This window comes from Mirounga angustirostris, unplaced genomic scaffold, assembly GCF_029215605.1.
Source record: "Mirounga angustirostris isolate CCGP_5_RB_7025 unplaced genomic scaffold, mMirAng1.0.hap1 SCAF_1, whole genome shotgun sequence".
Lineage (NCBI taxonomy): Eukaryota > Metazoa > Chordata > Mammalia > Carnivora > Phocidae > Mirounga > Mirounga angustirostris.
The window spans coordinates 65433389-65447995 of NW_026991709.1; the positions used below are offsets into that span (position 1 = coordinate 65433389).

At 34.2% G+C, this 14607-nt stretch overlaps 1 protein-coding gene across 1 annotated transcript in view; it reads left to right on the plus strand.

Annotated features, from left to right (window-relative positions):
• STXBP5L (syntaxin binding protein 5L) overlaps positions 1-14607 on the plus strand; it is a 429885-nt gene that overhangs the window by 265281 nt on the left and 149997 nt on the right. The window contains exons 13-14 of the mRNA XM_045902962.2: positions 3896-4043; positions 4925-4992. Coding sequence (XP_045758918.1) covers positions 3896-4043; positions 4925-4992 — 216 coding nt within the window. The remainder of the gene's footprint in view (positions 1-3895; positions 4044-4924; positions 4993-14607) is intronic.

The window sequence follows — 14607 nt, forward strand, 5'->3', positions numbered from 1 at the left end:
TTTCCTATCTCCCTCTGTCTTTCTTGGAGTTAAGCCCCATTGGTTTTTAAAGCCCTGTGTAAATGGAGACTCGTCTTCTCAGTGCAGATCCCCAGTGCCTGGGATGCCTGGTGTGGGGTCTAATCTTCTTGCCTCCCCATGCTTGGTATCCCTCTCATTTGTGTTTAGTCTTACCAGGGATCTGGTTCCCAACTACATCTCTGCCCCTCTTACCTTTTTCAGTGTGGCTCTTCTCTGTAATTGACTAAGGAAAGTTTGTTCTGCCAGTCTTTAGATCATTTTCAGAGTTAATTGCACAGATGTAGTTATCTTGTCTGTGGGACAAAGTGAGCTCAGGATCCTCCTACTCTTCTATTTTCTTCCTGACTCTGATTTTCCCTCATTCTATACTCTAGACCTACTGATCTTCTCTAAGCCCTTATACGTGCAGAAGTTTTGTACATTCTCTCTTCTCTGCATGTATTAATTTTCCCTTCCTTTTTCTTCTTCTTAACATCTTATCTATAAGAAACAACTCAGATATCATTCCTCATTAAAATTTTTTTTTCATTACCTATAAAATTTGGTCAAATATCCTATTACAGACTTGCATACTTCCCTTCTCCTCTCCTTCATAGCTCTGACACAGATAAAATTTTCCATTTGTTTATTATTGCTTTAAAGATTCTCTACTAGACAGTATAGGTATCATGAAGGAGGAGCTTTGTCTGCACATGGAGTAGGTTCTCAGTAAATTTCTGTTTAATGACTTACAACCTGGGAGTTCTACTTTCTATGTCATTTAAAAATGTCAGAGACAGGGGCACCTGGGTGGCTCAGTTGGTTAAGTGTCTGACTCTTGATTTCAACTCAGCTCATGATCTCAAGATTATGGAATTGAGCCCTGCATTGGGCTCCTCATTCAGCAGGGAGTCTACTGGAGATTCTCCCTCTCCCTCTGCGCCTCCCCACCATGCTCTCTCTGTCTCAAATAAATAAGTAAATCTTTACCAAAAAATGTCAGAGCCAAAGTACTTTATGCTCATTTGCAGCACATATTTCAGTATTTTGAAATCAGGGATATAGTATTAGGGCCATAAGATCATCATCACTGATTCTGCCTGGCTATTCTATTTATCAACATTAAACTTGATTAAATTTTATATACATGTATGGATTTATGTCTCTTCCTCTAAACTTTAATATTGGTTTTATTAAAATGTACTGTTCTGATCTCAGTGGTACTCTTCTTTCTGTGCCACATTTCTTGGTTTCTTATACCTTATCTAATTGGCTAATATCTTTCAAGGCCCACTATACCTTTAATACTCAGTGTTTTCAGTATATACATTTATTCTTATGCTTTTCATTAGTTTATATAAGTATGTGAAATAACCTTTTGCTACTTTTTATTTCACCTTCAGCAACACGATGTTTTAAAATCTTTGTGACATCCCCATATCATTGCCTATTACAAGAAATTTAGCATATTCTCTTTCCTTTCAATTACCTTTAACCATGTTTCATGTTATTATATTGCAGCTTTATTATACTCCTTTTCAAAGTAATTTAACTCTTCTTCCTTTCCCTCCTTTTTTCCATTTAATTGTTTATATAAAAATAAGCATTAGGGCTTACAAATTTTTCTTCTTGATTTCTTAGATTTATATCTTTGCTTACATCTCCATATCTAAATTCTTATAACACATTTTGTTATTTTTTACTTATCTTTTTCTTTACTCTTTGCCAATATACTAAAGTAATTTTCCCCATTTACATGATATTGTTCACCTTGTCAGGAGTCTGCCATTGTAACCTCTTGCTATTATCAAATCCCAAGTTATAGATGTGGTCATTAAGGTGACTCATGTATTTTACTTCTAATTCATCAATCTCAGAAGTGTTTAATTTCTACTCTAGAAACAGAGAACAGCCAATCCATCTATTTTAACCTACTTGCTATCTCTCTAATTTATTTCTGGGTCCAGGTAGTACTTTATACTTTTCAAGTTTTTATTTAAATTCCAATTAGTTTACATACAGTATAATATTAGTTTCACGTGTATAATATAGTGATTCAGCACTTCCATACAATGCACAGTGCTCATCACAACTGTACTCCTTTATCTCTGTCACCTATTTAATCCATTCCCCTACCCACCTCCTCTCTGATAACCATCAGTTTGTTCTCTATAGTTAACAGTCTGTTTCTTAGTTTGCTCTTTTTTTTACCTATGCTCATTTGTTTTGTTTCTTAAATTCTTACATATGAGTGAAATCATATAGTATTTGTCTTTCTCTGACTGACTTATTTCTCTTAGCATTATATTTTGTAGCTCCATCCATGTCATTGCAAATGGCAAGATATCATTCTTTTTTATGGCTAATAATCCATTGTGTATATATACTATATCCTCTTTGTTCATTCAAAAGTTGGTGGACACTTAGGCTGCATCCAGAGTTAGGCTATTTTAGAAAATGCTGCTATAAATACTGGGGTGCATGTGTCCCTTTAAATTAGTATTTTTGTATTATTTGAGTAAATACCTAGCAGTGCATTGCTGGATCATAGGATAACTCTGTTTTTAACTTTTTGAGGAATCTCCATACTGTTTCCAGCGTGGCTACACCAGTTTGCATTCCTAGCAACAGTGAAAGAAGCTCATTCCCCTTTCTCTGCATCCTCACCAACATCTGTTGTTTCTTGTGTTGTTGATTTTAACCATTCTGACAGGTGATAGGTCATTGTAGTTTTGATTTGTATTTCCCTGATAATAACTGATGTTGAGCATTTTTCCATGTGCCTGTTGGCCATCTGAATGTCTTATTTGGAAAAATGTCTATTCATATCTTCAGCCCATCTTTTAATTGGATTATTTACTTTTGGGGTGTTGAGTCATATAATTTCTTTATATATTTTGGATACTAACCCTTTATCATATATGTCATTTATTAAATTCAACTTGCTCCTTTCCACCTGATTTTGCATATACCACTATTCTTATCTGGGATAGAAATCTGCAGTATTTCAGATCGGAGGGAAGAAAAATTCTTGCTAATACACACACATATCATACTCTCCAGAGGTTAGACTAAGTTTTTAACTAAGTTCCTAATGATATGGGGAAAATTATTTTTACTAGCCCCCATGACCTTGTAACATGAACATATAGACCTAGAACACATGCAGCATAGACTAATACTCAATGCCTTCTACTACAGTTCTTGTTACATCTGGTACATAAGAAGTGCATGGTATATTATGGCTATAAGAATTCTTAATGTGGTTCTATACTGATATCCATTTTTAAAATTATGATAGGCTTGAGGATATGAAATTTACTATATCCATAAGTCCGTATTCCCACTATGTTCTCTAGTTAAGTTTACTTTGGAAATGATCTTAAACATATATAATCATACACACACCTACATAGCAAACTCATCTTTCAATTATTCCTGCAAAAGACCAGAAACACTTGTGTATGTATTACCTCACTAGGAAACACATGTCAAAATTGCTAAGATATTTTAACATTTATATTATATAATTACATGAAACTGTACATAGATAAAACACCTAATTGATATGCTTTAATACATTCACTAATAAGTCAACTTGATGAATACATTTTCAGTTTAACATAATTCATTCTATCCATATTAGCAAGGTGGTATCACTGTGAAATTTTGGAATTACAGAAAAGACAGTGAATTTATTCAAGTAAAATTCTACCAGTATTCATATTACATTTTGCAGATAATCTTAAAAGAGGATTCTTGCTCATGTGATCCTTGTTTTATGATACTTAAGTGAAATATGTAATATTTAGAAGATTTTAGGATTTGTTTTATAAAAGTGATTTCATTTTTTATCTTTGCAAAATAACACTAATATATTGTCTTCATCTGTTAGTTTTCCAATCTTTGAAAATCCATATCCCATGGACATTCATGAGTCACCAGTTACATGCACAGCATACTTTGCTGATTGCCCACCAGATCTGATTCTAGTACTCTACTCTGTAGGAGTCAAGCATAAAAAACAAGGATACAGTAATAAGGTAAAAGTAACAATTAAAAATAAGTTTTCTTTATATTCATATTATATGATCATGCTATTTCCTGTTCTTTTTGACCTTCCATATAAGAAGACTTGAACTAAATTCTTTTGCAGTCATAAGCTGTTGTCAATAAAAGACATAACTTGTGAAATTTAAATTTCCTAAATGCTACATAGCTTTAAGCCTACAAGAGTATAAATTTCTTATATACTTAGTATATACTTATATACTGAGATATAGTTACCTATCATATATATTTATATACTAAATATATATTTGAACCATAAAATGTAGTTTTTAACTATTTTAGATGAAGGATTATGTTTTACAAAATCCAAGAGTCAACTCTTTTCAGTTAATTGTTATTCAGTGGTTAACAAGACACAACAGTCATTTGTTAAACAACTTTCTAAATTCCATTTTGTTGTATTTAACTACAGGATTCAAATACTTACAATAGTAATAGACTCCCTCTTTATGATTTCTATTTGCACAAGGCTGTTGGAATGGACAACTCAAGGGGGCACAATTTACGTAGTATTCTGTGTTAAACAGAACTATGATAGTTTGGTGGTACACAGACTATGCGGCAAATGTAGCAACACTGTATTTGTATGATTAAAATACTTTTAAAGTACTTTTTATGTAAATGGTAATATTTGTTAAAATTTATATTTTTAAAGGAGATGGAATTGTGCATTTGGAATTGTTTGTTCAATGAAAGAATTAAAAGATAGCTGCACACTTCATCCTTTGTTACTTTACAGCTATTGCCTTTAAGTGAATTTTTTGCTATTATTTTAAAATGTTTTCATTTAAAATGTTTGTTATTTAAATTTAAAAAATAAAACTCATAAATTCTTCCTGAATAATCTATTTAGGAGTGGCCAATCAGTGGAGGAGCTTGGAACCTTGGAACACAAACATATCCAGAAATTATTATTACTGGGTAAGTGGGATGTGATTTATGACTTCATCAATTCATCAACAAAATATTTTATTGAATTTTTACCCTTTCCTATAATTGTGCTCTAGGCAGTACCAGAAATATCACTACTTCCTATAGCAACTGACTTCATGCTCTAATATTAAGAATGAAAATAGAGACATAACAACAGATAAAGATATTTAAAAGATTATAAAGAGCTCCTCTTATGAGATATAGAACAGATACTTTTTCCTATTTTTTCCACTAAGTACTACTCAAAGCCCTGGGTATTATATATTAAACAAACATAAGATGAGTGGAAAAGGTGGAGAGAAGTGAAGCTGTCTAGGGCCCCCCAACACCCAAGAAATGACATGATAGTGAGTTTGTTAGGTTTTCTTTTTACTTCATATATCCCAGACTTGGAGCTGAAGTAGCTGGCAACTTGGAACTGCCAATGGGCACAGATAAAACAATAAAAAAAGCCCAACAAAAGCTAGCACTCTCTAGCCAAAGGATGATATAAGGGGACCTATCAAGATAGAAAACTGTTAGAAAATAATCTCTCTAACCACCACAGAAAAATCTATGGCCCACAACAACCCACTCCAGCAGAGGCTAAGTGGAGAGCATCAGTTTCTGACATTGAGCAAAAGCTGAATAGGGAACTTTTAACCCTGCTGGTTGGTAATGAAACCCATCACCTATAGTTTTAGAGGAGATCATGTGGGGAACCATAATTCCAAACACCACCCAGCAGTAATGAGGAGCCACACATTTCCCTCTTCTTGGGTCACTGCAAGTCCAGTGAGGAAGGAAAGAAGAAAGATAACAAGGCTGAAAAATTACATAAAAAATAATAGCTGAAAACTTCCTAAATTTGGCAATAGACATGTCTAATCCTATAGATTCCAGAAGCTGAATGAACAGGTAATCTACAAGACACATCATAGTCAAACTTCTGAACACTAAACACCAAGTAAAAAATCATGAAAGCAACAAGACAAATGATGCAGTACAAATAGTGCAAAACCAATTGGATGACAGTGGATTTCTCATCAGAAACCATGGATGCCAGAAGAAAATCTGATCTGTTTCAAATGCTGAAATAAAACAACTGGCAATCCAGAATCCTATACCTGACAAAAATATCCTAGAGGAAATATTTAAGTCAATTACAAATGAGAGAGGATAAAGTGAGGTAAAGGGAGCAAGGTTTTTATAGTTACCTCAAAATAGTAGTAATGATGACACAAGAAGCCTGTGACAAGTAAAGCAACCATTAAAAAATATACAAAAAGATACACTAAAAAACATTATTGACACATCATAAGGATGTATTAAATAATTGAAGAAATCCATAAAAATGCAGGGGAAAAGAGTGTGTGTGTGAGGGGGGGAAAGAAGCCCTAACAATATCAATGATTCCATTAAATATAAATCGGAGGGGGAGACAAACCATGAGAGACTATGGACTCTGAGAAACAAACAGCATTCTAGAGGGGAGGGGGGTGGGAGGGTGGGTTAGCCTGGTGATGGGTATTAAAGAGGTCATGTATGGAATGGAGCACTGGGTGTTATGTGCAAACAATGAATCATGGAACACTACATCAAAAATTAATGATGTAATGTATGGTGGTTAACATAATAAAATAAAAAATATATAAACAGTCTAAATACACCACTTCAAATGCACAAATTGGCAGAGTGGATTAAAAACATGACCTAACTATATGCTATTTCAATATACTTACTTCAAACATAACAGTATAGTTAGATTAGGAGAAAAACAATGGGAAAATACTCCATAAAATAATCAATGGAGAGTGACATCAGCAAGATGTCAGAATAGGTAGCCCATATGTAACAACAGGATATGTTCCAAAAAACCTTCATGAAAACCCCAGAAATTATTTAGGAAATCATAGTATCCCAGGCAAGCTGAAAGTCCAGAATAGCCACAGCCATCTCATTTCATTTCAATTGTGTCATCTCCTCCCCCAAATTGTCACAGCTCATATTCAGGTGGAAAGCCCAACTTGCATCTTCTTTCATGAGAGGGAAATAGAAAAGCAGAATGTACATTCAGTGTTCCTCCTTTTCAGGGGGATCCCCAAGAGACTGACTCAGGTAAGACAGAATCTAAAGTACTGATGGAAACATGGACGCCTGAGGGCAGAGAACAAAAGAGCTCAGTGGTTTGTTGAAGCACCAAAAACTTGCCGTGCTGCCGGCAGACAGTAGAGGGAGCAGAAGACAAGCCACTGATAAACCAGAAACCTCTCTAATTAGGAAATTATACACACAAGCCCAAAAAAGACACATCCTCCTTAAAGGTTTGAGAAGCCCCCATGATCTCTACCTGGACTGATTGGTGAAGGTCTTCCCCTATACAAAGCCAGTTCATAAGACAAGGCTGTAATGCTAAATTCAAAACAAGATATAACAAGAAACACAAAGAAACAGTGAAATATGGCCCAATTGAGGAATTAAAAACACCTTCAAAAACTGACCCTAAAGAAATGGATATCTGTGAATTATCTGACAGTTCAAAACAATTGTCTTAAAGAGGCTTAATGCACTATAAGAGTATACAGACAACTAAATAAAATCAGGAAAATGATGAATGAATGAAATCAGAATATCAATAAAGAGCAACTACAAAAAAGAACCAAAAAGATATTTTGGAGGAAAATGCTGAATTGAAAAATTTTATTAGAAGGAGGGATCAACGGAAGACAATCAGTAGAAAGAATCAGCAAACTTGAAGATAGGTAATATGAAAATTATCAAGCCAGAAGAACAAAAAGAATGCCTAAAGGATTTATAGAATACCATTAAGCAGACCAATATAAGCATTATGGAAGTCTCAGAAAGAGAAGAGAGAGAAAATAGGGCTGAAAACTTCCCAAATTTGAGTAAGTAAATGAACATATACATTCAAGAACCTCCAAATATTCCAATGAAGGTGAACCCAAAGAGACCCATATTGAGATATATCATAATCAAATGGCCAAACACAAAGAAATAATCTTGAAAGCAGCAACAGAAAAGTTACTCATCATGTATATGGAAACTCCCATAAGATTATCAGTGGATTTCTCAGTAGAAACATTTTGTAGAAGAATGTGGGTTGATATATTCAAAGTGCAAGAAGAAGAAGAAGAAAAAAAAGCAGCCTTGAATACTAGATCTGGAAAACTACTTCAAGAATGATGGAGAAATAAAGACCTGCCAAGATAAAAAATGAGTATGTTTATCACCAATATACCTGCCTTACTAGAACTGCTAAAGGGAGTCCTTCAAGTCAAAATGAATGAAAACTAGACAGCAAAATAAAGCATAAGAAAATATATAGACAAAACCAAAATCCTATAACACAGTATATAATGGTATATATAGTAGTAGTATATAAATAACTTTAAATTCAGGTTTAGAATTTAGAAGATAAAGGATTTTTTAAAAACTATATAAAACTGCATCAGTAAGAGAAAGGATTAAAACCGTATCATTTAAATAGATGCAGAAAAAGCATTTGACAAAGTACAACATCTATTAATGATAAAAACCCTCTGCAAAGTAGGTCTAGAGGAAACAAACCTCAACATAATAAAGGCCTTATATGAAAAACTCATTCCTGACATCATAGTCAATGGTAGAAAACTGAGAGCTTTCCCCCTAAGATCAGGAACAAAACAAGGATGTCCACTCTAACCACTTTTATTAAGTATAGTACTGGAAGTCCTAGCCACAGAAATTAGACAACATCAAGAAATAAAAGGCATCCAAATTGGTAAGGAAGGAGTAAAACTCACTATTAACGGATGCCATGATACTATAGAGAGAAAACCCAAAAGACTCCACCCAGAAACTACTAGAACTAATAAACGAATTCAGCAAAGTCAGGATACAGTATCAATGTACAGAAATCTGTTGCATTCCTATACACTAATGACGAAACAGCAGAAAGTGAAATTAAGAAAACAATCCCATATATAATTGCATCAAAAACAACAAAATATCTAGGAATAAACTTAGCCAAAGAGGTGAAAGACCTATATTCTGAAAAGTTTAAAACACTGATGAAATAAATTCAAGATGACACAGAGAAATGGAAGGACATTCTCTGCTCATGGATTGGAAGAGCAAATATTGTTAAAACGCCTATACTGCAGGGCGCCTGGGTGGCTCAGTCGGTTGAGCGACTGCCTTCGGCTCAGGTCATGATCCCGGAGTACCGGGATCGAGTCCCGCATCGGGCTCCCTGCTCGGCGGGGAGTCTGCTTCTCCCTCTGACCCTCCCCCCTCTCATGTGCTCTCTCTCTCTCATTCTCTGTCAAATAATAAATAAAATCTTAAAAAAAAAAAAAAAGGGGGGGGCGCCTGGGTGGCTCAGTTGGTTAAGCAACTGCCTTCGCTCAGGTCATGATCCTGGAGTCCCTGGATCGAGTCCCGCATCAGGCTCTCTGCTCGGCAGGGAGTCTGCTTCTCCCTCTGAAGCTCCTCCCTCTCATGCTCTCTGTCTCTCATTCTCTCTCAAATAAATAAAATCTTTAAAAAAACCCAAAAAACAAAAAACAAAAAACGCCTATACTACCTAAAGCAATTTGCAGATTTAATGCAATCCCTATTGAAATACCAACATCATTTTTCACAGAGTTAGAACAAACAATCCTAAAATTTGTATGGAATGAAAAAGACTTTGAATATCCAAAGCAATCTTGAAAAAGAAAAACAAATGGAAGTATCACAATTCCAAATTTCAAGTCACATTACAAAGTGATAGTAATTAAAACAGTATGATACTGGCATAAAAACAGACATATAGATCAATGGAATAGAACAACAACAAAAAAAGAAATAAACCCACAACTATTTGGTCAATTAATCTTCAACAAAGGAGGAATGAATATACAAAGGGAAAAAGACAGTCTCTTCAACAAATGGTATTGGGAAAACTAGACATCCACATGCAAAAGAATGAAACTTGACCACTTTTTTCACCATTCACAAAAATAAACTCAAAATAGATTAAATACCTACATGTGAGACCTAAAACCATAAAAATCCTTGAAGAGAGCACAGGCAGTAATCTCTCTGATATCAGCCATAGCAAATTTTTCTAGATATGTCTCCTGAGACAAGGGAAACAAAATAAAAAATAAACTATTGGGACTATATCAACATAAAAAGCTTCTGCACAGTGAAGGAAACAATAAAACAAAAAAGGCAACTTATAGAATGGGAGAAGATATTTGCAAGAGACATATCTGATAAAAGGTTAAGATCCAAAATATATAAAGAAATCATAAAACTCAATACCCCCAAAACAATCCAATTGAAAAATGGGCTGAAGACATGAACAGACATTTCTTCAAAGAAGACATGCAGATGGTGAACATCACTCATCATCAGGGAAATACAAATCAAAACTATAAAGAGAAATCACCTCACACCTGTCAGAATGGCCAAAATCAACAACACAAGAAAAAAAGTGTTGCTGAGGATGTGGAGAAAAAGGAACCCTCATGCATTATTGATGGGAAGGCTAACTGGTGAAGCCACTCTGGAAAACAGTATGGAGGTTTCTCAAAAATATTAATTATAGAACTACCTATTATCCAGTAATTGCACTACTGGGTATTTACCCCCCCAAAACAAAAACATTAATTGAAGGGATACATGCACCTGTATGTTTTCTGCAGCATTATTTACAATAGCCAAACTATGGAAGCAACTGAAGTGTTCATTGATAGATGAATGAATAGAGAAGATGTAATATATATATATATATACACACAAGGGAGTATTACTCAGCCATAAATGATAATGAAATCTTGCCATTTGCAACAACATGGATAGAGTTAGAGAGTATAATGCTAAGTGAAATAAGAGAAGGACAAATACCATATGAGTTCATTCATATGTGGAATTTAAGAAAAAAAAACTAGCAAAGAAAAAAAAGACAAACCAAGAAACAGACTTTTTTTTTTTTAAAGATTTTATTTATTTTTATTTGACACAGAGACAGAGATAGTGAGAGAGAGAGCATAAGCAGGGGGAGCGGCAGACAGAGGCAGAGGGAGAAGCAGGCTTCCTGCTGAGCAAGGAGCCAGATGCGGTATTCAATCCCAGGACCCCAGGATCATGACCTGAGCCGAAGGCAGCCGCTTAACTGACTGAGCCACCCAGGTGCCTCCCAAGAAACAGACTCTTAACTACAGAGAACAAACTAATCATTACCAGAGGGATGGGGGGGATGGGTGACATAGGGTATGGGGATTAAAGAGTACATTATGATGAAAAATATAAAATATATAAAACTATATAAACTATAAAAAACTATATAACCTAAACTATATAAACTATAAACTGTATATGATGAAAAAATAAACTATATAAACTATATAAAATAAACTATATTAACATTTATAAAATATAAAAAGATGTAATTTGTGACATTGGTAACAAAGTGAAGGGGGAGCTGTAAAGGACTAGTTTTTTAATGCAAATGAAGTTAACTTGGTATCACTTTAAAATAGATGCTTATAACTATAAAATCTCTTATATAATACACACGGTAATCACAAAGAAAATGCCTACAGAATATGCACAAAAGGAAATGAGAACAGAATCAAAACATGTCACTATAAAAAGTCAGTGAAACACAAAGGAAGGCAGGAAGAGAGAAAATGTGGGACAAAATAAATACAAGATAGAAAGAAAATAATTTTTAAATGGCAATAGTAAATCCTTCCTTGTCAGTAATTTCTTTAAATATAAATGGATTAATTCCCAAATCAAGTGGTTACATGTATTAAAAACAAAAAGGATCCAACTGTATGCTGTCTACAGAAATTCACTTCAGGTATAAGGACAAAAATAGGCTGAAAGTGAAAGGATGAACAAATATATTCTGTGCAAATGCTATCCAAAAGAGAGCAGGAATGACCATACTTATGTAGGAAAAAATATACTTTAATCAAAAATTGTCATAAGAGACAAAGAAGTACATTATATAATGATAAAATGACCAATTCACCAGAAAGAAATAAAAATCATAAATATATACGTACCTAGCACCAGAGCACCCAAATATATAAAGCAAACATTGACAGAAGTAAAAGGAGAAAGAGGTAATAACACAAAAATAGTAGGAGATTCCAACACCCCACTTTTTTTTTAATTCAATTAGCCAACATATAGTACATCTCCAGTTTTTGATGTAGTGTTCAATGATTCATTATCTGCATACAATACCCAGTGCTCATCACATCAAGTGCCCTCCCTAATACCCATCACCCAGTTACCCCATCTCCCCACCTACCTTCCTTTCCGCAACCCTCAGTTTGTTTGCCAGAGTCAAGTCTCGTGGTTTGGCTCCCTCTCTGATTTCTCCCCCTTCAGTTTTCCCTCCCTTCTCCTATGGTCCTCCATGCTATTCCTTATGTTCCACATATGAGTGAAACCATATGATAATTGTCTTTCTCTGAGTGACTTATTTCACTTAGCATAATCCCCTCCAGTTCCATCCATGTCAATGCAAATGGTGAGTATTCATCCTTTCTGATAGCTGAGTAATATTCCATTGTATATATGTACCACATCTTCTTTATCCAGTCATCTGTTGAAGGACATCTTGGCTCCTTCCACAGTTTGGCTATTGTGGACATTGTTGCTGTGAACACTGGGGTGCAGGTGCCCCTTCTTTTCACTACATCTGTATCTTCGGAGTAAATACCCAATAGTGCAATTGCTGGGTCATAGGGTAGCTCTATTTTTAACTTATGAGGAACCTCCATACTGTTTTCCAGAGTGGCTGTACCAGCTTGTATTCCCACCAACAATCAACACCCCACTTTCAATAATTAATAGATCTCCCACACAGAAGAACAATAAGGAAACAGAGGACCCAAACAACACAATAGACCAATTGGACCTGGGAGACATGTACAGAATGGTCCATTCGGCAACAGCAGGATATACATTATTCTCAATTACACATGAAACATTCTCCAATATAGATCACATGTTAGGTCACAAAATAAGTTTTAACAAATTACTAAGATTGAAATTATAACAACTTTTACAACCACAATGAAATAAAACTAGAAGTCAATAGCAAAAGGAAGACTGGAAAATCCACAAATATGTGGAAACTAAGCAACACTAAGAACTTATAACAGAATCCAGAAAATTTGCAGGGTACAAAGTCAAAACACCATAATCAACAGATCAACAAAGAAATCACAAGGACATTGGAAAATATCTTGAGACATGAAAATAAAAATACAATATACCAAAACATGGGATTCAGCAAAAGCACTGCTAAGAAGTTTATAAATAAACATCTAAGAAATTTATAGTAGAAAATGTTATATTAAAAAAAGATCTGGAATCAACAATCTAACTGTACACCTCAAGAGATCAGAAAAAGAAAAAAACCAAACTTGAAATTGGTAGAAAGAAGAAAATAATAAAGGTTACAGCAGAACTAAAATTGAAATCATGAATAGGAAAATAGAAAAAATATTGAAAACTAAGTTATTTTTTAAAAGATCAACTAAATTGACAAAGTTGTAGATAGACTAATAAAAAAGGTAAAAGACAACAAATACCAGAAATGAAAGAGGAAACATTACAATTGATGCTGCTGAAATTAAAAGGTTCATAAGAGACTATTCTGAACAATTATATGCCAACAAACTGGGTAACCTAGAAGAAATGGGTAAATTTCTGGAAACATACAACTTATGAAGACTGAATCATTAAGAAATTAAAAGATCTGAACAGGTATTAACTAGGAAGGAGACTAAATAAGTAGTAATAATTTTTAAAAAAGCAACAACAAAGAAATGTTTAGGACTAGATGTCTTCTCTAAACAATTGTACCTAACATTTAAAGAAGAATTAACACCAGTCCTTCTCAAACTCTTTGGAAAAACTGAAGAAGAGGGAACACTTCCAAACTCATTTATGAGGCCAGCATTATCCTGATATGAAAATCAAACAAAGATACTACCAGAAAAGAAAACTACAGATCAATATCCCAAAGGAATATCAACGCAAAACTCCTCAACAAAATACTAGGAAATTGAATACAACTGCACATTTAAGGATTATACATCATGAACAAGTGGAACTTATTCCCAGGATGCAAGGATAGTTCAACATATAAAAATCAATCATTGTGATAAACCACATTAACAGAATGAAGGACAAAAAGCACACAATCATACCAGATAATGCTGATAATGTATTTGACAAAATCCAACACCCTTTTATGATAAAAACATTCAATAAACTAGTAATAAAAGGAAATTGCCCCACCATAATAAAGGTCATATGTGAAAAAGTACATAGCTAACATCATACTCAATGATGGAAAATCTGAAACTTGTCCCTCCAAGATCAAGAACAGGGGAAGGATGCCCACTCACAACTTCTATTCAACAGAATACTGGAAAATCTATCCAGAGCAAAACACAGGAAAAATAAAGAGCACCCAAGAAAAGAAGATTTAAAATTATCTCTATTTGTAGAAGACACGATCTTGTATGCAGAATTCACACATTCACACACACATACACAAACTGTTAGAACTTAGAATCCAGAAAATTTGCAGGATACAGTCAA